This window comes from Montipora capricornis, chromosome 9, assembly GCF_036669925.1.
Source record: "Montipora capricornis isolate CH-2021 chromosome 9, ASM3666992v2, whole genome shotgun sequence".
NCBI classification, from domain to species: Eukaryota; Metazoa; Cnidaria; class Anthozoa; order Scleractinia; family Acroporidae; genus Montipora; species Montipora capricornis.
In genome coordinates, this window is record NC_090891.1 from 14,569,387 (window position 1) to 14,591,886 (window position 22,500).

General features: G+C 38.8%; 1 protein-coding gene across 1 annotated transcript in view; it reads left to right on the plus strand.

The window, feature by feature from the left end:
- Positions 1-8,501: 8,501 nt before the first annotated feature.
- LOC138017323 (plexin A3-like) overlaps positions 8,502-22,500 on the plus strand; it is a 198,683-nt gene continuing 184,684 nt past the window's right edge. The window contains exons 1-2 of the mRNA XM_068864443.1: positions 8,502-8,560; positions 10,706-11,833. Of these exons, the coding sequence (XP_068720544.1) occupies positions 10,721-11,833 (1,113 nt within the window). The 5' untranslated portion in view covers positions 8,502-8,560; positions 10,706-10,720. The remainder of the gene's footprint in view (positions 8,561-10,705; positions 11,834-22,500) is intronic.

Here is a 22,500-nt window from a genome sequence, read left to right on the forward strand (position 1 = left end):
CACTGATTTGAGTGCATAGCACCGCTGACGGTCTCGTATTGTTTGCCCGCTTTCGCTTTACATTAATCTTATTGTAGCTTGGAAGAAACCTCCTGCTTGTTTGGTTCGATTGTTGGGTTTTTTGTCTAGTTAGCGCCTACTGGCCACTGATCGATCCGTATCTGTGAAGTCAGCCAAAAGTTAAGGTAAGCAAAATGTTGCGTTTTTGTCTGATATAGTTAGTTTAGGAAACGCCTCTGGAAATGTTTTTTCCAAACAGTTCTCTGCCGATAGAAGACGCATAGTCTTTCCGTTGAATAATGCACTACATTAGCAGAACATATTCAAATCTTATTTCATATGTCCAGTCTGTATGTTTGTAATTGGGTAAGCTGGAATTTTCCGTTGGAACTATTTGACAATGGTGTCTATTTTAATATACTGAGCATTTCTCATTTAGCCTAAGGTTTTGCTTCATAGAGGACAAGAAGCTAAAAAAATTGTTACGTTGTTTTAGGGGAAGAAATCCAAAACTAAGGTTTGTTAATTAAATGCACTCTCCTTTTAGATCGGGGTGGCGGGAAACGTCGTTCAATTGCGGTCATTTTGAAGGCGTTGAGCAACTGGCCAGATATCTTTTTGATCTTTGAAGATCGCAAACGGTAAGAGAATTTTATGTTTGTTCTTCTTACGCATACTAGAACGAATTTTCCATCGAATTCGAGAGTCCATTTTCACTGTTACATAAGGCTAGAGCAACCTTTCGCCTTGAAATGTGGCATTTCAACGCTCACTGAGGTGGACTGTGCCGTGAATTGTATTTGAGATCGCCACGTAGCCATGTAGCTGAACTGAGGGATAAAGAGCGATTGTTCGTTTACCCTAATTTCATCTTAAGTTTGTTTATTATCAGTTGTAATGGAGTGAACCTTATTACAAGTTTGTCCCTCTGATCTCGGGAATTTTGGAATTCAGTTTTTGGTTTTCTTTCTTATGTTTTCTGATCCGGGTCGGTTCGAGTTGATCCGACGTGGACTGGCGGTCCGAGTAAGTTGATCCGGTCCGACTTTTGTATCTGCCTCTGCAAAAGGCCAAAGAGGGCTCTTTTCATGCAATGTCACGTTTTATAAACGTTTTCGTTTATGACTTCGCGGATCTGCCACACTGATTGCCGGTTTATTGTTCCGAGCGCTCTGGATATGATCTTTCGCTGATTTCTGACTTAACCGTACAATTAAAAGAAAAATGCACTGAAGCAACATCTCCGGGCCATTTGGGGCAGCGTAAGCAATGTTTTCAAGGTTTTGGTTACGTTAGGAAATTAAGATCGTTATTCTACTTTTTTGGCCCTATTCGCAATATTTTCACAAAGATTCTGTCATCACCAAAGCTCAAATGCGGATGGTCTGTCGCGTCTTCACAAAGTTCCGCATGAAGAATGTTTTCAAAAACGCTGCCGACAAAAGGCAAAAACTGGACAAACTATTGAAGAGTTTTTTTGTCAATAATCTGTTGTAGAGGGATATTTCTTGAGGAGGTAATCACATGCCAAGAATGCACAGTATATTAAATCTTTACGCAAAATGTAACGATGCTGACGATGGTTGGTAATCGCATGCCAAGAATGCATGCATAGTCAATTAATCTCTTTCGCCAGAAGTAACAATGAGAAGGTAAATAACATGCCAAGAATGCCAGTCAGCCATGGTCGTATATGGTCAGACAATCACCGCAAAAGTTTCACACCAGAACTGTTGCAAAGTTTCACAGCAAAAGCCCAAACGTTTGCGGTGATTGTCTTATCACATACGACCATGGCTTTTGCTGTGAAACTTTGCACCAGTTCTGGTGTGAAACTTTTGCGGTGATTGTCTGACGACACACGACTATGGCATTTCCTGTGAAACTTTGCACCAGTTCTGGTGTGAAACTTTTGCGGTGATTGTCTGACCACATACGACCATGGCTTTTGCTGTGAAACTTTGCACCAGTTGTGGTGTGAAACTTTTGCGGTGATTGTCTGACGACACACGACTATGGCATTTCCTGTGAAACTTTGCACCAGTTCTGGTGTGGAACTTTTGCGGTGATTGTCTGGCCACATGCGACCATAGCTTTTGCTGTGAAACTTTGCACCAGTTCTGGTGTGAAACTTTTGCGGTGATTGTCTGATCACATACGACCATGGCTTTTGCTGTGAAACTTTGCACCAGTTGTGGTGTGAAACTTTTGCGGTGATTGTCTGACGACACACGACCATGGCATTTCCTGTGAAACTTTGCACCAGTTCTGGTGTGAAACTTTTGCGGTGATTGTCTGATCACATACGACCATGGCTTTTGCTGTGAAACTTTGCACCAGTTCTGGTGTGAAACTTTTGCGGTGATTGTCTGACGACACACGACCATGGCATTTCCTGTGAAACTTTGCACCAGTTCTGGTGTGAAACTTTTGCGGTGATTGTCTGACCACATACGACCATGGCTTTTGCTGTGAAACTTTGCACCAGTTGTGGTGTGAAACTTTTGCGGTGATTGTCTGACGACACACGACTATGGCATTTCCTGTGAAACTTTGCACCAGTTCTGGTGTGAAACTTTTGCGGTAATTGTCTGACCACATACGACCATGGCTTTTGCTGTGAAACTTTGCACCAGTTCTGGTGTGAAACTTTTGCGGTGATTGTCTGATCACATACGACCATGGCTTTTGCTGTGAAACTTTGCACCAGTTGTGGTGTGAAACTTTTGCGGTGATTGTCTGACGACACACGACCATGGCATTTCCTGTGAAACTTTGCACCAGTTCTGGTGTGAAACTTTTGCGGTGATTGTCTGATCACATACGACCATGGCTTTTGCTGTGAAACTTTGCACCAGTTCTGGTGTGAAACTTTTGCGGTGATTGTCTGACGACACACGACCATGGCATTTCCTGTGAAACTTTGCACCAGTTCTGGTGTGAAACTTTTGCGGTGATTGTCTGACCACATACGACCATGGCTTTTGCTGTGAAACTTTGCACCAGTTGTGGTGTGAAACTTTTGCGGTGATTGTCTGACGACACACGACTATGGCATTTCCTGTGAAACTTTGCAACAGTTCTGGTGTGAAACTTTTGCGGTAATTGTCTGACCACATACGACCATGGCTTTTGCTGTGAAACTTTGCACCAGTTGTGGTGTGAAACTTTTGCGGTGATTGTCTGACGACACACGACTATGGCATTTCCTGTGAAACTTTGCACCAGTTCTGGTGTAAAACTTTTGCGGTAATTGTCTGACCACATACGACCATGGCTTTTGCTGTGAAACTTTGCACCAGTTCTGGTGTGAAACTTTTGCGGTGATTGTCTGACGACACACGACTATGGCATTTCCTGTGAAACTTTGCACCAGTTCTGGTGTGAAACTTTTGCGGTGATTGTCCGATCACATACGACCATGGCATTTGCTGTGAAATTTTGCACCAGTGCTGGTGTGAAACTTTTGCGGTGATTGTCTGACGACACACGACTATGGCATTTCCTGTGAAACTTTGCACCAGTTCTGGTGTGAAACTTTTGCGGTGATTGTCCGATCACATACGACCATGGCATTTGCTGTGAAATTTTGCACCAGTTCTGGTGTAAAACTTTTGCGGTGATTGTCCGACTACACACGACCATGGCTTTTGCTGTGAAACTTTGCACCAGTTCTGGTGTGAAACTTTTGCGGTGATTGTCCGACTACACACGACCATGGCTTTTGCTGTGAAACTTTGCACTAGTTCTGGTGTGAAACTTTTGCGGTGATTGTCTGACCATATACGACCATGGCTTACTGGCATTCTTGACATGTTATTACCTTCTCATTGTTACTTCTCGCGAAAGAGATTAATTGACTGTGCATTCTTGTCATGCGATTACCACCCCATCGTCAGCATCGTTACATTTCGCGAATAGGTTTAATTGACTGTGCATTCTTGGGGTGTGATTACCTCCTCATCGTTACTTTTCGCCGCTAAAAAGATTAATTGACTGTGCATTCTTGGCATGCGATTGCCGCCCCATCGTCAGCATCGTTACGTTTCACGAAAAGGACTATTAAATTTTTGGCATGTGATTACCACCTCATCGTCAGCATCGTTATGTTTCCCGAAAAGGAGGGAATGGTTTCCATTTGATTGCAACAGCAAGATTAATTTTCGCGCGAACGTCCTTAAATGCCGAGTTGTTATAGTGCAACACCATTGGACTAAGAAACTATACTAACATTTTGACTTTGTGTTCATTGCGTTGTTATTTGTTTACGTGTCATCTTGATCGCCCTGCAACTACTTCCCAAGTTTACATTTTAGCGTGGACCTCTTTTTCGAGAAACTGTAAGTACAGATTATTATTATTATTATTATTATTATTATTATTATTATTTATTTTTTTTGTTATTATTATTATTAATGTTACTAATATTTATTACTATCAATTTTCATTTATCATATAATTATTTATTACTATTGATGATATGAAACCTTGCTGGCTGGCTCATAACGTACGCCACCGCTCGCTGGCAAACGTTATGCGCTGGCTAGCAATATGTGTCATTTCGCATTTTAAAATATGCTGCCTGGTTAAAAGTCGTCTCACACGATGGCTGGCTGGGAGTTTTATATCCTGAATTCTTCCTCGCGGGCAGTGAAGAGCGGGTATTTTTTTCCCAGGAACGTTAAATATTAACGAAGACTAACGTAGAAACATTGTAATAGTTGCTGCAACATCATATGACCAATTTTGTCAAAAATGGTCGTTGGGTACTCCTGTCCAAAGGCACCTACACAATCAAATGTACTTGTCACATAAAATTGACGCATAAAAATTGGTCGTGTAGACGGGGCTTTACTTTTTTATCCAAACTAAGTAATTTAAATTCACTTTAATTTTTTCTTAACATTGTGAATAGTTTCTGTCTGTCAACTCGATTTGCCTCACAGCTATTTGGATAGTCCAAACTTCAGGCCACATTTAGTAATTAAGTCTTTCTGTGATATGTATTTATTCAGTATTAGAGATTCTCACTTAGTTACAAATTGCAAATTGTCTAAAGACGTTGAACAATAAATTTGAGATCAAGTCTAATATTGTATCTTAAGTTTGTTTAGTAACCATTTAATTGAGATGGTTATCATTTGGGATATCTGTTGTGGTTTAACTTGATTTTTGGTTTAAATTTTCTCAAACCGGTTTATTTCTTTCAAACCAGTTTGTTTTCTTCAAACCAGTTAAAGTATTGAACTGGGGTGCAGGGATGGCGCAGTGTTGAGAGCACTCGCTTCTCACCAATGTGGTTTAGAAGTGCCTTTGAATGATTAGCTTCAAACAGAAAGTGTGGATCATGGTAGTGCATTTAGGCCTAAGGACTGCGTCAGTTTGAGTTTAGGGTTGTCAATATGAAATTGGTATTTAGGCCTAGTAAGTGGATTTTTGACTGGTTAACTAAGTAATGCGGTTTGGGAAACAGACACCGTCCACTAAAGTAACCAAGTGTATAGATTCATTTTATGTTTCAAATTTAATCTGAAAACAAGTAATAAAGATGCAGTCAAAACAGTGTTGTTACTTCATTTATTTGCAAACTGAACAAATGCTACTGACAAATATTGTTAGCTTGCTGACAAGCAGCTGTGAACAAAATTTCTTTGCAATAATGGAGTGTCACATTCCTCGAAGTGCAAGCATATAATCTTAATGCTTCCTTGTGGAGTAACTATTTTAGCATAGCCTTTCCTAGACTCTTTCCTAATCTCCATTATTTTGCGCAACAGCATATTCGGGTGTACAGGACTCGTTTTGTCTACCCTGTCCATTTTGATTGCAGCCATGTCACCGATCTTGTAACTGCCTTCCTTGACTGTCTGGTTTGTTTTACCATTTCTTCATTGTATCTTCTGGCGTTTGGCTGCTCTTTCAACAGTTTCACACAGATCATTGTCTTAAGTGTTTTTACCAGAGGCTGGCTCAGTGGCTTCCCCTTGACATTTAATGTCTTCATCAGTGTTCTGGAGGTTCTCACGATGTGCCGTTATTCCGAAAACTGCTTCGTATGGTGTTGTATTTATTGCCCTGTGGAGACTGATGTTCATAGTATATGAAGCCTGCATTGTGTACTCGCACCATCTTTCAATGTTCTTGTTACTTGACTCCATAATTATTGACCTCATATTTTCTTTCCATGTTTTGTTGCTTCTTTCCACCAGACCTTGTGTGGTTGGAGTTCTTGCCGCTCCATGGGACAGCTTGATTTGATTTTCGTCGCAAAATAATTTAAGTTTTGCATTGCAAAATTCACCTCCATTGTCTATAAGAATTTTTCTCTGGTATCCATAGGAAAAGCAGTAATTCTTTACAGCATCGAGAACTTCATCTGCTGATTTTGCATGTAGGGGATGTGAATTGACGAACTTTTGTATGATGATCGATGAGATTAATCACCCACTTGTGCGGATTTCGACATGTGCACGGTAAATTACATTTACTTTTATAGGCTTGTGGATGAATGGAACAGTTTGCCTCTTGAGGTCCGTTCGGCATGCAATGTTGACAAGTTTAAGGCTAGTGTTATTACATTTGTAACAAAATTGTAAATATTATTACATTTTTTTATTGATTTTATTGTAATTTTTGTAATATTTATGAGGTGATTTGTTTTTATATGGGGTCACGCAACTCTTTTACAAATTATCCTTATGACCTTTTTTTTTTCTCTTTTATTACTATTTTTTTTGTTGTTGTTGTTGTAAATATGCCATTAAATTGTAATAAATAAAGAAATACCGAAAGTCCATCAAGTCAATCTCCAGCATTGACAAGAATGACGGTGCTTGTAATGGATTGGTTACCTCTTTGATTCTACTGGTAATTGGTTTGTGTTCTGCATGCAGTCGACATAAGCTCACAACGAGGTTAATAACCCTTTGGCTAACTTCAGCAAAGTTCTGTTTCACCCAGTATTCTGTCTTCTGACGCCCTCTATGTGAAACTCTGTTGTGTGCAAACAAGAGATCTTCATGAAGCTGACTCTTAGAAAAACCCACCTTGTTGTCACAAGTAATGATTTGGTTGTTCGAATTCACCGTCCACTTTTTGCGCTTAATGGTCTGTACCTCTGATTTTGTCATGATGTTCTCGATTTCATCGCTCATGGAGTAATTTCAGATTTGCTTGTCTTTTGCTGTTCTTTAAGGCTGTCCAGCGCAGAAAGAAATTCCATTTTGTCTAAACAATTTGTAGTGGAATTGTCACAGTTTGAAGCCATAGTTCGTAGGAGATTGTAATGAAAAGTAAGCACTGTTCACTTTTTAAGAATATTCTGACACGACTCCTGGGATTTCAGGACAAATAAGCCATTGTCGAAATATCAAATATTCAGCTTGATAGTGAGGCAGTGAGGACAAAGACAACAGAAACACGTTGGTATGCAAATGACTACGAATGTTATCCGAGGGAAGAGTGGGACGCAATAACAATTATTCGTATCAACAATTATGGATGGGATTTCTAACCAAATCACGGTGGCTCAGTGGAGAAAGAAAGCTCTGGGATAGTAATCGGACTATACATCAAGGGCAGTGGTTCGAACTCTGGCAGAAAGGTAAGACTTGCTGGAAATGAAAAATTGTAAGTAGGATTTGTAGACAGGGGGTGGCAGTAGTAGTACTTGGGGTATGGTTAACGTACACATGAATGGAAATTGAAGTGAGTATAATCGGAAAGGAAGGGAAAGGTGAAAGGGAGGTGGAAAAGATCAATTTACCTGTGATGTTTTGTTTTCATACCCCCCCCCCCCCCAAAAGACCATGCCCCTATTTTTAAACCACACCCCAAAAGATAAAAATCCCTTTTCAGACAGTTAATAAATAATCTGGTTTAAAATTATATTCCTGGTTTGAAAAAAACAAACTGGTCAGAAAAAAATGAGCTGGTTTAAAAAAAAATTCAACCGAGAGCAAAATTAAACCACAACATATCCATCTTCTGATAACTAAGCCCACAAATGATATCCGGTTTTGGTCTTAAAAGAAAGCTGAATTCCCAAAGGATGTTTAGGACGGGGTTTGCCTAAAATCTAGAATCAGGAATCTGGAATTCGGAATCCGGAAAAAAAAATCCGGAACTTCAACCAAAGGCTTACATTAATTTGCGAAACGAAGCGAAATACAGAAAAAACCCTAAACATTCATTTAAGATAACCTTAGACCTAAACAAAAGTTCTTAGGCCTAATGCTAGAAACGGTTTGTGTAGGCCTAATTAGGCCTAAGATTAGCTTTAATGAATGTTTAGGATTGTTTCTGTATCATTTCGTTTCGCAAATTAGTTTAAGCCAAGCAACTTTGGTTCATGTACTTATATTGGATCCGGATTCCGGATTCAACATTTTAGGAAAACCCATTGGGACGTCACTTGTTCTGCAATGGGTGGATGCTTGACGCACTTCCTCTGGGACTACTCAAATGAGTTTACATGAAGTATTTTTAGCCTTCAGAGGCTTCGCCCAGTCTGTCACTCCATCTTTGAAGTACTACTATTGTAGCTCTGTGGCGTTTGTTGGTAAGAATCTAGGATATCTACAGTATTTATCTTAATCTCCTCGTTAAATAATTTATTCTTCTCGTGGAGAAAGCCCATTTTTTGCCGGTAAATTGCCCTTGACTAAAACTCACGCCATACATCTTTACTTCAATAATCTATCCGCATATTCAGCATTTTCGATCTTGTGCTGAAGATGCTGAGATTTTTGACAAGTGAACAATCTTTAACTCCTGCTTTGCTTACAGATTTTTTTGTTAACCTTAAGTCTTCTGTGTGTACCGGAGAGTATGTTACTATGCACAAGGCTTTAAAAATTAGCTAACTATTTTGAGATTATCTGATATGGACCAAATAAATTTGGAGCAGTAAATGGTCATCCGTTAAAACCTTAGTTCATTCGTACTGAATGCCCGCCTGAGTGATTGATTGAGCGTTAATATGTGAGGATTCATGGGCGCGATTTCTTGTAAATACATGAACAACGGAAACATTTTTACTTATGTGAACTTGACAATACAGTATGATTTGGCCTCCTAGTGTAGCCAAAATATTGAATGCCAAATCCTAAGACAAAATAACATCTGTATGATAATTATTGTTTTAACATTGCAGTAGTAAGCTGGCCATTGTAAAAGATAATTTATCATAAACTGCAGGCAAAAATGTAGAAAATGTAAGTTGTTAACAAATATATTTTGAAAGCTGAAGCTGAAACTGAAAGTGAAAGGGTCTTGCAAAATTAAGGCAAAATTTGGAATCTCATTTGGTGGAAAAGGTGTGTTGGTCTGTAGCTTTGTTGATTCTTAGTACAGTGTATTTTGTTCACACAAAACTTTTATAGGTGGGCTGTCACATTGTTGTCAGCATTTTGTCTGTTTTCAAGATTAATTGGGTGACCTCCAATGCATGGTTATAGGAAAAGAGTTAAAGCAAAATCTTGTGTTGCTTTGCTAGATTGGACTGGTAGACTTTTATACGGTGTGTATCTTTGATACATCTGGTGTATTTAAAAATAATTTTAGTTACCTGTAATTATTTTCATGACCCTTTTCTCAACAAATTATTGTTTTCAGAATAAGGTTTTGTATTGAAAGGTTCATTGTACATTATTGTTAGCAGCCGTAGAGAAAATGTTTCCTAAAGAAACAGTAACTAAAACCTTTCCTTGATTGGCTATTTTGAAATAAAGTTAAGAATATTAATGTCAGTAAATTCAGTCCACAAAGCTAGGTGATGAATGTAAGCCTGAAGAGAATGAAAGTACACAAACAGAGATTAAGAAATGATGGGAATATACTCAGTGAAATCTCTTCTGAAATAGGAAGAAACTTTGTAATCACGATAGGATTGTGAGTTATCATGCAAGTTTAAACATAAAGACACACTATAAAAGGCATGGTGCCTTGGGCACATGCAAATGGTGCAACCGAGCTCTGTGATAATTTGTGCTATAAAAAGCCCCTTATGGCAGTTTGTCTGTAATATGTCATAAAATGTTACCCGTTGTTCTTGTTTTAATCCCCAGTCCTTTTTTCCTGCGCTAGAAGCTGTGTTGCTCTTAGTTGATCATCATCGTGGATAATTAATCAGTTGTGCTTGAATGAACTTGAACGAAAGCGGTGCATGCAGCGACCCCTTTTATAGTGCGTCTTCGTGTTTAAGTTACCCTCTTATTTGAACTGCAAGAGATGTTATACATCTATGTATCTTGTTGGTCCCAGGTCTGTAGCTTAGTTAAATTTGATATCCATTAATATCTGGGCAGCCTTTTAAAATTTAATTAACAGATATATCAGTTGATGTATATGTAGGCATGTTCATGCAATAAGGAAGAGATGAGTTTGGCTTCATTGCGTGACTGATGACATCATCTCTCTTATTTGGTTAAGCTGAGATTAAGAAGACAGGGATCAGTTGTGGATGTTTCACTTGTAATGCAAATGCATTACAAATAAGCAAAGTTACTCTCTTTCTGTAATTTTAAGGTACAAAATGGCAAGACTGTTTTATTTCTTGTACAGTGATTATGGTACACATACAGGTACGTGTACATGAACATGTACATGTACATGTATGGCTCCTGTACTAATTTATAGTAGAAACGAAGGCCAATTTTTCTGGATGTTAGTACTTGTTAACTGCTATTTTCATTTTTTTTTATAGGCAATTTCGTAAATCATGGACACCACTACAATGTGTGTATGGAATATTGTTGTTGTATTTTTTTCATCATTGCCCTGTACAATATATTGCCAGTATCCTGAATTAAAACTTGGTGGTGACCTTGTAAATATGGATATTGACAACATCACTAATGACATTTTTATTGGAGGGGACAATATTCTGCTGAAATTATCACCACATCTAGAGGAAATCAAAAGACTCCCAACTGGACCAATGTTAGATTATATTGATTGTCCAGGTGAGGGTGACTGTGAAGGCCGTAATGTGACTAACAATAACAAGGCATTACTATTACATTATCATAACAGCACAAAACGTTTGCTCTTGACATGTGGAAGCGTCAAGCATGGTGTATGCCAGATGAGAAATGTTGATACATTATTAGATGAATCAAGGAGCAAGGAGTTTGTTGTCTCAAATGCTCCTCAGCCTGCCGTAGTGTTAATAACTCCATGGGATGAGCCAGCTAAGCAGAAGCGTGCTCTGTATGTTGGAACATCATGGGATCAAAGATACGATGGTCAAAAATTGAGATTATTAGAAGGACACTCTGTTTCCACTCGGAACATTGATGGTAATGATATCTTCAAAGTCTCTGAAATCAATAATATTGAAGGATCAAGTTCTCTAGTGTTTAAAAACGGTAATCTTCATTACCTGGTAAAATTTATCTATGGATTCTCATCTGGTGACTTCAACTACTTTGTGACAGTGCAAGAAACAACTGAATCATTTAACCTTGGACAAGACGTTTTGAAAACATTCATCATTCGTATTTGCCAGCAAGATATTCATTATAAGACATATATCGAGCTGCCAGTGGAATGCCATTTAAGTGGAAAGAAATATAACAGAGCAAAGTCAGGGTATCTAACAAAACGTGGTGATTTGTATTCTAAGTCCTCCAGACTTCAAGCATCTGACGATGTGCTCATAGTGACATTTTCTGAGGGCACTGCTCAAACCTCGGCTATATGTTTGTATCCAGTTAAAGAACTTAATGAGGCAATGGCATCAGAACAACAGAAATGTGTTAATGGCACATATCAAGGATTGACCTTAGGACTGCCTTGGACACTTGGTGGGGACGAAAAATGTGAAAAAGAGGTAAGCACACTTTACCCATGTCTACGAGTGTTTTGTTAAAATAATGATTATTAGTATCAATTTTTTCTTCATGCAGGGTTCTTGCTACGTATGTGCACAGGAGGTAAAAAACAAAAAAATAGCAGGTAACTTTGTTACCTGCTCCTCTCGCCGGGGGTGTGGGGGCCATGGAGGCCCCCGGTGAGGGTGCAGGGTGCAAAGTCCCCAGGAGCTCCTGGGTTTTCAGTGATTCAAACTGTCTTTTGACATGTCTCATGCCACCCTTTTTCATGAGCCAATGAAGTATTGTTATAGTCTAAGTCATCAATTTTATTTATTAAATCAGTTATACATGTAGTAATAGTACTCTTTTCATAAAAATAATGTTCTAATCAATCTAGATCAATAATTTGCTAATGCCAATAAACAAACTTAAATTATTCAGTTTAATTAGTTATTTCATATGATCATTTCTTTTTTAATTTTCAAATCAAGTTACTATATTCCAACAGCATTCCAGTCTGAGAGTCTTATTCCTAAATACCTAATTGTCAAAGAAAATGTATCTCATGCGACTGTCTATAGAACGGTTATGCCCCCAGCCCTCCAGTTATTTTACATTTCAGAAGATTCTTCCTGAATCAACAACACTCTTAAATTCCTGTTTTATCTGGAAGAATATGCCTCTCATTAGTCATAGTCAGATGCATCGTTGGAGTCACTGTCAACATTGGAGTCATCATCTTGGCATAAATTACGGCAAGACTTTTAAGAACATCTTCTGATACTGCAGCCTTTGCTGTTGGTTCTTTGCTGATTGAAGTGGTATCCTCTGCCTCATCATCAGAATTGCTGACAGACTACAACATCTTCCTGGTCACCAGTTTGTACCCGTAGAAAAAAAAAAAAAGAAAAATGCCCATTAATTAACAAATGAATTCAGTTCCAAGTAAAAACCTTCGACAGTTACAATGTACATGTACATGTAGCTTGATGCCAGTTGTAGCAAGTCATTTCTTCTATGCTAGTAAGAAAAACTTCTTGCAAGTTAAGGAATTTTTAGTTTACCTGTGCATCAGAAGTTGTTACATCTGTAACATGCATAGGAGTGGAACTTTGCACTTTCGGTAACTTCCTTTGTGGGACCTGAGTCCATCGTTTGACTGCTCTGTCAATGATCTGGCTTTCTTCCTTGGAGGAAACAGCAGGTCTGTTGATGGACACATGCATTAACGCTTCAAGAAGGTCATTTTTCATTCGGCTTCGTAGTCTTGTCCTCACCCTTTTAAATGTGCTTGAGCACTCCTCCCTGCGGCCAATCATTTGAAACTGGCATTGTTGTGCACACTTCAGCAATTCTGTAGAGCATGGGATAGACTTGGGAGTATGTTTCCTTCATAGTAACGAGGCGGTGCAGCACCCATTCAGTGGGAGTTGTCGTTATCGTTGCTGCCTCTAACTCATCTTTAGACTTCCACTCTACCAGCTCAAATTTGAAGTTGTTCCACTCAGCCTGAAGCTTCTCCTTATCAGTTTGTGCTGCATAGTAATGAGCTCCCAGAATTTCAACTTCACTTGATCCCTAACCTCTAAAGCTAGCATCCTCTGAGGGTGGCACAACCAATGGATCGAAAACAGAGAAGCTTGAAACGACAGGCAATGCCGCTTGGAACCTGTTGTCGATGTTCTGCTTTAGGGACTGGACATACTTGATGAGCAAGTTACTTCCCTGTACTGGTAAGGAGTTGGATTTCCACCACACAGGAAGAGCCTACCATCTTTTGCAAGGTCTGCTTGCATCTGTAATCACAGTTTGGGCTTCCACAATTCTATCTAAAGCACTCTGAGTTGCCTTTATGGCAGGTGTAATTCGTGCAAAATTGATAGTTCCCTTCTGGAAAGTCTTGCTAAGGGTAGTAAGAACAAGGAGAACTTGATTTAGAACATAAATGGCTCCAATAAATTTGGGGGTTCTCATCTTTGATAACAAGCCTGCAGCAACGGCATCTGCCTCAGAAAAATGCTGTAGTGTCTGCATGAGGGGCACAAAGTCAAGATAGATTCCCTCAACTGAGCGATCTAGGGATAACCATCTGGTTCTGCATGATTTTCGCACTTTTCTTAGCACCTTCTCCTTCGCTGAACCTGTGATTTGTGTGATAGATTTGTGTGCCAGTTGAATCTTCAAGTACTTTGAGCTCTTCTTCGGTGAATTTTCGAAGAATTTCCACAATTGTCGGAGAATGGTTTCCACCACCGAAATATAACTTGCTTCATCATTTGCATCAATGCACTACAGTGCCAGCCTACATGTATGGCAAACGCAGTGGAATGAAAGCATCTTGTTGTTTAGAGATCTGAGCTTTGCGGCTAACCCATTCCTCTTTCCTGTCATGACAGAAGCCCCATCAGTTGATATACTCATCATGTTCTGTAGCTGAAGTTTACTGCCATCGAGTTGTTTTGTCAGAACTTTTAGGAGCACATCTGCTGTAGCACCATCTGCCTCTGGGTCATTCAGGAAATCCTCAGTAAAGAGAAATTTAACTTCCTGTCGTGAAGTTGAGGGATCGACGTACAGTACTGTGCAAAAGAAACGAGAGCGAATTTTGACGAAATTTGTGCTTTGTTCTCATCGAAATTTGTCGAAAATTCATGGAAGATTCGCTGGAAATTTTGCACATTGGACATGCGCAATTTCATGGAAGTCGGCGAAATTTCATAAGATAGAACGAAATTTCGCTCAGGGCTTCGAAAAGTCGGTCGAAGGGAACGAAATATCAGCGAAATTTCGCAAAAATGGAGGACGCGAATATCAGTGAAAATTCGTGCTCACTGGAACGAAACAGCGGTGAAATTCCGCAAAACTGCTACACTGGGAGTGATTTTTGGACAAAGCGTTCCAATACAAGAGAAAATATACTGAAGAACTCGGTCCTACATTGAGTTGCTACTGTAGATCTTTGTTACTTTGTCAATTAATTTTCATTTCCCGCGAAAACATAAATATTACACGCAATAATAAAAATAACATACCGTATCCAATCAGCCACTGATCCTGGTGACCCAAATTCCCATGTGTATGTTCGTGACAAGCTTAATTAATGCCCTGGCCTGGGCAAAGGAACCAAGAGTAGTTTTGCGTAATTCCTTGGCACATTCAAAACTTGTTGAAATGCCCTTCTTTTGCTAAATCCTCCAAATGCACTGTAAAAGATTAATAAAAACCTTCGTCCATCTGTAAAAAACCACGCATCAAACCCAGGCTCTCTCTGTCCTCAGATGAAAAGAATCTGTGACTCGATAAAGGCCTTTGCTGCTTCATTCAACTTCCTTGGCCGTCCTGATCTCGCAAGATTCTCTGTAGATCCAGTAAGCATCATCTTTCCAACAATTCTAGCAACACTTGGATAACTTGCTGATAACCTTTTAGTCTTCAATTCCTTGAATATCGCTACAGGATGAAGACCTTGTCCAAGAAGAAATTGAATTTGCTTTCGAGTATAAGTCGTCACTTTTGGCATGATTGCTCATGAAAGAATAATAATCTCACATGAAAGTAGTTTTTATGTGCATGAATAAGTACCAGTTCCAATTGTTATTATAATTAGAAAAACATATGCTAATTTGAAATCAAATCTTCAGCCGAGTGGTACATGTCTTTAATTGCAAGATCATAATAAGCAAGTCGAGCATCCTTGACGTCTGCTTCGATCAAGCGAGCAATCGAAGAGGCCTTAGCAACTGTAACCAACGAAAAACCTTGCTTTTGTGCTAAGTGCAGAATTATAAACAAGTCAAAATATCACCCCTTCAAAGGCAAAGTGGTAAGTTTTGTTCTCCGTTCTATCGGTTTGCTCGAATTTTAATAAATTAATGAAGGCTATTTGTAGTAGCAAAAAATTGTGTACCGTAGAACTAAAACAGTCTTCAGTCTTTGTAGTCCTCACCCTTTAGTTGCTGACAGCCGGAAATAAGTTTGCATTGGCTATCGGAAGTTGTGTGGTTTGTTGTTATCACTGGCATTTCATGTGAAGGAAACTTGTGATTCGACATTGCTGATGCTCAACTACACTGCATAAAAACGCTTTGGCGGGAATTATGTACATGCTTTTTTTCTGGCATATGGATTGTTTGGTTATGCACATTTTGGGTTAGGTTTAACCGTCCTCACAAGATCAAGGTTTCCGAAATACAAATGCGAAGCTGGTGAGTTTAATTTATTTAAAAGATCCACTTAAGAACGGTGCCTACTATTGTTATTGCGCATATGTTCTGCGCATCTCCAGATACTCGGATTTCCTATTGCCGATGCTTACTAATACAGGGATATTTTTGCGCGGCTTAAAACTATCCGGAAAAAGTAGATCTTAGTAAGTACTCTTGGTATTCAAAAAGAAAATTGGGGGTAACCATGCATTTTTGAGAGATAATTAGGTTTCAATTTGAGAAAGAACGCCATACATTGCTTTGTATTTTAAAGCTTTTTACAAATATTATTCATGAATTATCTTTGAAAAATGCGTGGTTACCCCCAGTTTTCTTTTTGGATTTCAACAACTGTTGTTAAGATCTACATTTCCTGCATAATCACACACCGGGGCAAAAATATCTTTAATTAGTAGGCACCGTCCTTAAATAGAACAACTGTCTGAAATACTTTAAAATTTAGACGATTCTGCATGTTTATCACAAATTTAAACCAAACAGCAATTTAGAACACTTTCCTGTGACCGTGTCTCGGAATAAATTTATGATTTGCTTTTAAAGATAAGTGTGTTTTGCTTGCTTGTAAAAAAATTATTGGTAACAGCAAAAGTGACAAAAGTGAGCCGTACCGAAACTAGCCTAAGTGCATACAGTTTGCCAAATGCCGATAGAAAAATCATGTCATGAAACTGTGAAGTCCAAAACCTTAGCGACTAATTTTGCCCCGCCAAATGAAATGTTGCACGCAATTTTGCTCCGCCAAATGAAATGTCACACGAAATTTCACTCCCCGGCACGAAATGTTGCCGAAATCTCGCTTCCCCAGACGAAATTTCGAACGAAATGCCATGCGAAATTTCGCGCATCTGCACGAAATTGCAATAATATCGGAACTATAGTTGCTTTGACCTTTCATCGAAATTTCGCCGAAAACTCGCCTCCTTCGAAATATTGCACAACTTCGTCAAATTTCATCGAAATTCGTCAAAGTTCTCATTACTTTTGCACAGTACTGTACATTTGCCTGACAATAGCAACCATTAATTATGATAGACAATACCAAAACAATATCGTGCACTGTTAGAACTACATATTATGCAAGGACAACTTGAATCTCCAGGAAGGCAACACACAGCTCAGTTGACATTTGATATGGAATAAATCGCTGTGTTACGTCACTACCACACGTAAGCAATGTGTCTTTATTTTTTCTAAAGAGGACAGGAGTGTCTTCTTTCTGACAAATGATTAAGTAATAGGCCGGCAGCCAGGTTTTTAACCTCAGAAAAGGATCTGTTTCGTCGTACGAACGTGTGAGGACCTGTGAGCCAAAGGGCCTCTGCTGGTATGACTTCTGGGTGACCCCTTAAATGGTCTTAATGACCCCTCAACTTGAAAAAAATTGTCTGGAACGGTGCATGTACCACAAGCAACCCAGTGTACCCTCACGGAGGGTCTAGTTTTCTTTTTCTATGCTACTTTTCTTCAACAAATTTAATACTAGGAACTACTTTGAAATAGTACTAAGCTTTAACTACAACAGGGAAAATACAAGTGCTCAACACTCAGGATTCAGAAGACACTGCATGGGCTATAGCGAGTTCAAGTCTTAACTTTATGTTCATATTGATCGCTGTCGCATGCCAGTGGCTGCCAAATTAATTTAATACACAGCAAAAAGAAAGTACATGTAGGTTATGCTATTTCATTGATTTTCACTCACCACTGCTTTTCTGGCGCTTTGGTTCAAAAGCAAATTCCGAAAGACCTTTCTGTCGTTTTCCACACGTGGATGCCATGTTGCAAACGTTTAATAATGGGTAATGGGGGGTTTTCCCTGGCTGTGGGAGGAATGGAAAGGAAAAATGGTGGACATCGTTTCGAGGGATGAGTCGGCAAAAACAAGCTGGATTGCTTTAACAAATGGTATATTTTCGAAGTGATAACATGTGCCAGATATCTTCACAGCATTGGTTGGAAGGGGAAAGCTGGATAGCACAAGTGTTACTAATATTTTAAAAAATACAACCACACTTTTGAATTTTCCGAACATGTTTCGATGTTTCAAACATCATCTTCAGCCATAGTGAGTGTAACATTAAAATTTTTACGAGATAATTTGTATATATGTATATAACTATCAATACAATGATTCTTTCTGGATTAAATGTTCGTTACAAGTAGGTAAAATTTAAACGAACCAACAATATTATAGAGAACACAACTGACATAACGGTAAAAGTTTAAAAGTGTAATGCTAAACTGACATGATCAACTTATTTGTTGAGTTCGGGTTTCAACTGCTCAATATGGAAGCTCTCCTTGATTTTGAGTGGATAGAAAGAAGTACCATTATCAATAATTTTGAAGCAAGAAACATCACAATCATTGTGACAATTTTTAGAAAAACTAAGATGGAAAAGTTATTCACCTAGCACTTGGAAAAGTTATTCACGACCTAGCACGAAAGTACAATGGATCGTTGGTTATTTCTAATCTTCGAAAGCTTGAAAAGCTAACGACTCAGTCGAGAAAAGGTTAACTTGATGTTCGGTTTCTCAAAAACTGCCAAGCATTTGGTGTGTACCCGAAATTCATCACCTTTGACTTGCCCAAAGTAAGCAATTTTGATGCAGTGAATATTCGAAAACGGCTTTTAAGAACCTCTATCCAGAAGAGAGCTAAAGAGAAAAGGAACCTTGACAAGGATTTGGACAGACAATGGCAAAAGCTCGAAGGAGTTCTGAGTAGCATTGACTTACTCATCCTCAAGAAAGTCACAAAAAGAAAGGTCGAACGCAAGGTCTCTCAGTTCATCAAGACGCATGACAAGAAGTTAAAAGCCCTCACTAAAAACACTTTTGTTCCTTTCACTCACAATGACACAGTTGTCAATATCTCGTCTTATAAGCTGTGTGACGAAGAACTTGATATTTTGAAATTTGGTCTTACATTTGCCATAAAACCTCTGCATGTAAGCAAGAGTCAAGTATTCACGACATTTGAACTTCTCCATGATGACCTCAAGAGGCATCTTTCGGATAAGACCAAAGCCAATGAAGTCCGGAATGAGATACAGCATCTAGCCACCCGTTATGTCAACTCTTTTAAGCCTTCAATGAATGACTTAAAGAAACATAAAATACTGAAAAGACTGAAACATAACAAGGACATCATCATCCTGAGACCAGATAAGGGGAACGGAGTCGTAGTTCTTGAGTTGAGTGACAATTGTAAATTTAAAAAATTGGAATCTGATCTCACTCTATGCAGGGAAGGTCAGTTACAGCAGTTTTTACGTAAACTTAAGAAAAACGGCTTCTTAGATTGTAACATCTATCGTGAAATTTATCCTACTGGTTCCCAACCAGCTAGGTTATAAGTATGGTCTACCTAAATTGCATAAAGTCAAAGATCCCAAAACTATCACACCTCCTTTCAGACCCATTGTGTCATCTGTAGGCACTTACAATTACAACTTAGCTAAGTATCTTTGTTCTTTGCTCAAACCTCACATATCTTCAGAGTTTTGTACAACAGATACGTTCTCTTTTGTCCAAGAGATTCAACAGTTTGATTTCAGCGATAAGTTTCTAGTTTCCTATGATGTCACTAGCCTTTTTACAAATATCCCTTTATCTGAGACGATTGATTTAGCTGTCAACGCCATAATTGATGGTAACATGAATCCTGACCTAAAACTAAGTAAAGTTCATCTTAAACAACTCTTCCATTTTGCTACTAGCCACACTCATTTTTATTCAATGGTTGCTTTACGATCAAATAGATGGAGTGGCAATGGGTTCACCTTTAGCCCCTGTATTAGCCAATTTCTTCATGGGTCATTATGAAAGTCTTTGGTTGGAAAAATACACCGGTTCCCAAGTATTATATTATCGCAGATGCGTAGATGACATTACGTGTACATGTATTTGTTGTTTTCAAAATTCTCATGATGCAGATATGTTTTTTCAATACCTTAACAAATGCCATCCCAACATTAAGTTTACAATGGAAACAAACAGATGGCAAATTGCCTTTTTTAGATGTATCATTATCCAAGCAGAGATCAAGTAACAATGAATGTTCTTGTATCACTTCTGTTTTTCAAAAAAAGACTTACACTGGTCTACTTACAAAATTAATTATTTCACTTTTACTCCCTTTCAGTACAAATTAGGGTTACTTAAAACTCTCATCGACAGGGCGTATAAAATTAACAACACTACTCAGGGTTTTCAAAACGATATCAATACTCTAACTACTATTTTGAAACGTAATACATGTATGTTTCCCAGTTGGCTAATTGACAAGTCCGTTCAAGGTTATCTTAGAAATGTTACTACAAAAGAAGCCCCTAAACATGATGTATCCAACTGCTATTTTTACAAACTACCTTACATCGGTTTCTATTCATCTTATACCAGAAAGAAAATTTCATCTATTATCAACAAGTATTGCAAGGATTTAAATGTTAAAGTAATTTTCTCTCTTGTGCAACATTTTTAGTGCGAAGGATTTCAATCCGGATTTTCTCAAATCACTTGTTGTATACAAATTTACTTGTGCGGGCTGTGGTGCTCGCTACATTGGTGAAACCAACAGGCATTTCTACACACGTGTAAATGAGCACCTTTTCCGGGATAAAAATTATCATATTTTCAAGCATCTTAGTTTTTCTAAAAATTGTCACGATAATTGTGATGTTTCTTGCCTCAAAATTATTGATAATGCTACCTCATTCTATCAACTCAAAATCAAGGAGAGCTTTCAAATTGCCACACTTCGCATTATTGTGGAGCAATCGTTGGAATGGGACTCATCTCTCTACATCAACTTTATTGACTATGAAAAGGCCTTTGACCGTGTGGACAGACACACTGTGGAAACTTCTGAAGCACTATGGTATCCCCGAAAAGATTATTACAATCATTCAGCAATCTTATGAGGGAATGACATGCAGAGTGGTGCACAGGGGCCAGCCTTCAGATTGCTTCAATGTCATGACTGGTGTTCGACAAGGATGCCTGCTATCACCTTTCATGTTTCTTCTTGTTATGGACTGGATATTGAGGACCACCACCAAGGGAGCAATGAATGGAATTCAGTGGACCATTTGGTCACAACTGGTGGACTTAGACTTGTTCGATGATCTGGCCCTTTCTTTCACATAACCATGAACAGATGCAAAGCAGGACCACTGGACTGAGAAAATTCGCAATGAGGAGCTTTGGCAGTGTGGGGAACAACAACTGCTAAGCGAACAGATCTTGAGGAGGAAATGGGGCTGGATTGGTCACACTTTGTGGAAAGCACCAAACAACATCACCTGGCAAGCTCTGAGGTGGAATCCCCAAGGAAAGAGGAAGTGGGACAGGGGACGCCCCGGAAACAGTTAGCCACGGGACTGATGCGGAACTGAAGCTGATAGGATACAACTAGAAAGAAGCCGAATGAAAAGCCCAAGTTCGAGTTCACTGGCGAGGGGATGTTGATGGCCTATGCTCCACCTGGAGCGATGGGCCTAAGTAAGTAAGCAAAGGTATTCTCTGTCACGGTGAAGTGAGATGTGCGTTTTGTTGTGTTGGTGCTGTGAAAAACATTTGCATATTCATTCTTTATGTTGGGGAGCTTGGTGTGATAACAATGCTTTGCAACCATTGTTTCCTTGTGGCACAACAACGCAATTAAATCGGCTGTGGCATTCAGTTGCTTTTGTCTTTGCCTCGGTTACAGTTCTCGTCCAGCCTAGGTGATTTCGCGGTAAACACTGTCGGCAAAGACGAGGTATTGTACCATGTGCAAATGCACTCATAGTTTAGAGTGGTACTCTGTAATTCATCATAAACTTCAGAAACAAATTTGTTTCCATTTGCGATGACAGACAAGTGATAATTTTAATACACACAGACTTTATTTGCATAAATTGTGAAGTTTAAGGGTGCATTTCTTTGAGATGATCCGAAAAAGATCATTAATCCAAGACCTTTTGGATCATGGTGCATCAAAATTTCTTTCCCAGAGTGGATTTATCGGTTCCTTTGATGCACCGTGATTCAAGTGATCTTGGATCAGTGATCCTTTTTTGGATCATCGCAAAGGAACACACCCTAAGTATTGCTGTATGTCAGATCATCCCAGACATATCTTTCCTTTGAAAATTGTATTGCAAGTTATAGTTTAGGTAGTGTATGGTAATAGTCAGGAAAGTAGAACCATATTATTGATACATGTATATTGATGTTAATGATAACCCATATCATTTGCTGCAGACATTCTTGACAAACGTTTCTATAATGTTTGTGACATGCCAGTTGATTTCAGATGCTCTCCCAAACCTATCATGCAACCCAACCCTATCATGCATTTAGTTTCGAGATTACAAAAGTCACTGGTTCATTATTATTTAATTCTAAAAGTCTATTTCAGGTTTGTTTTAAAGATCAAGAAAAACAGAGTAATGGATTTATTTTTTACCC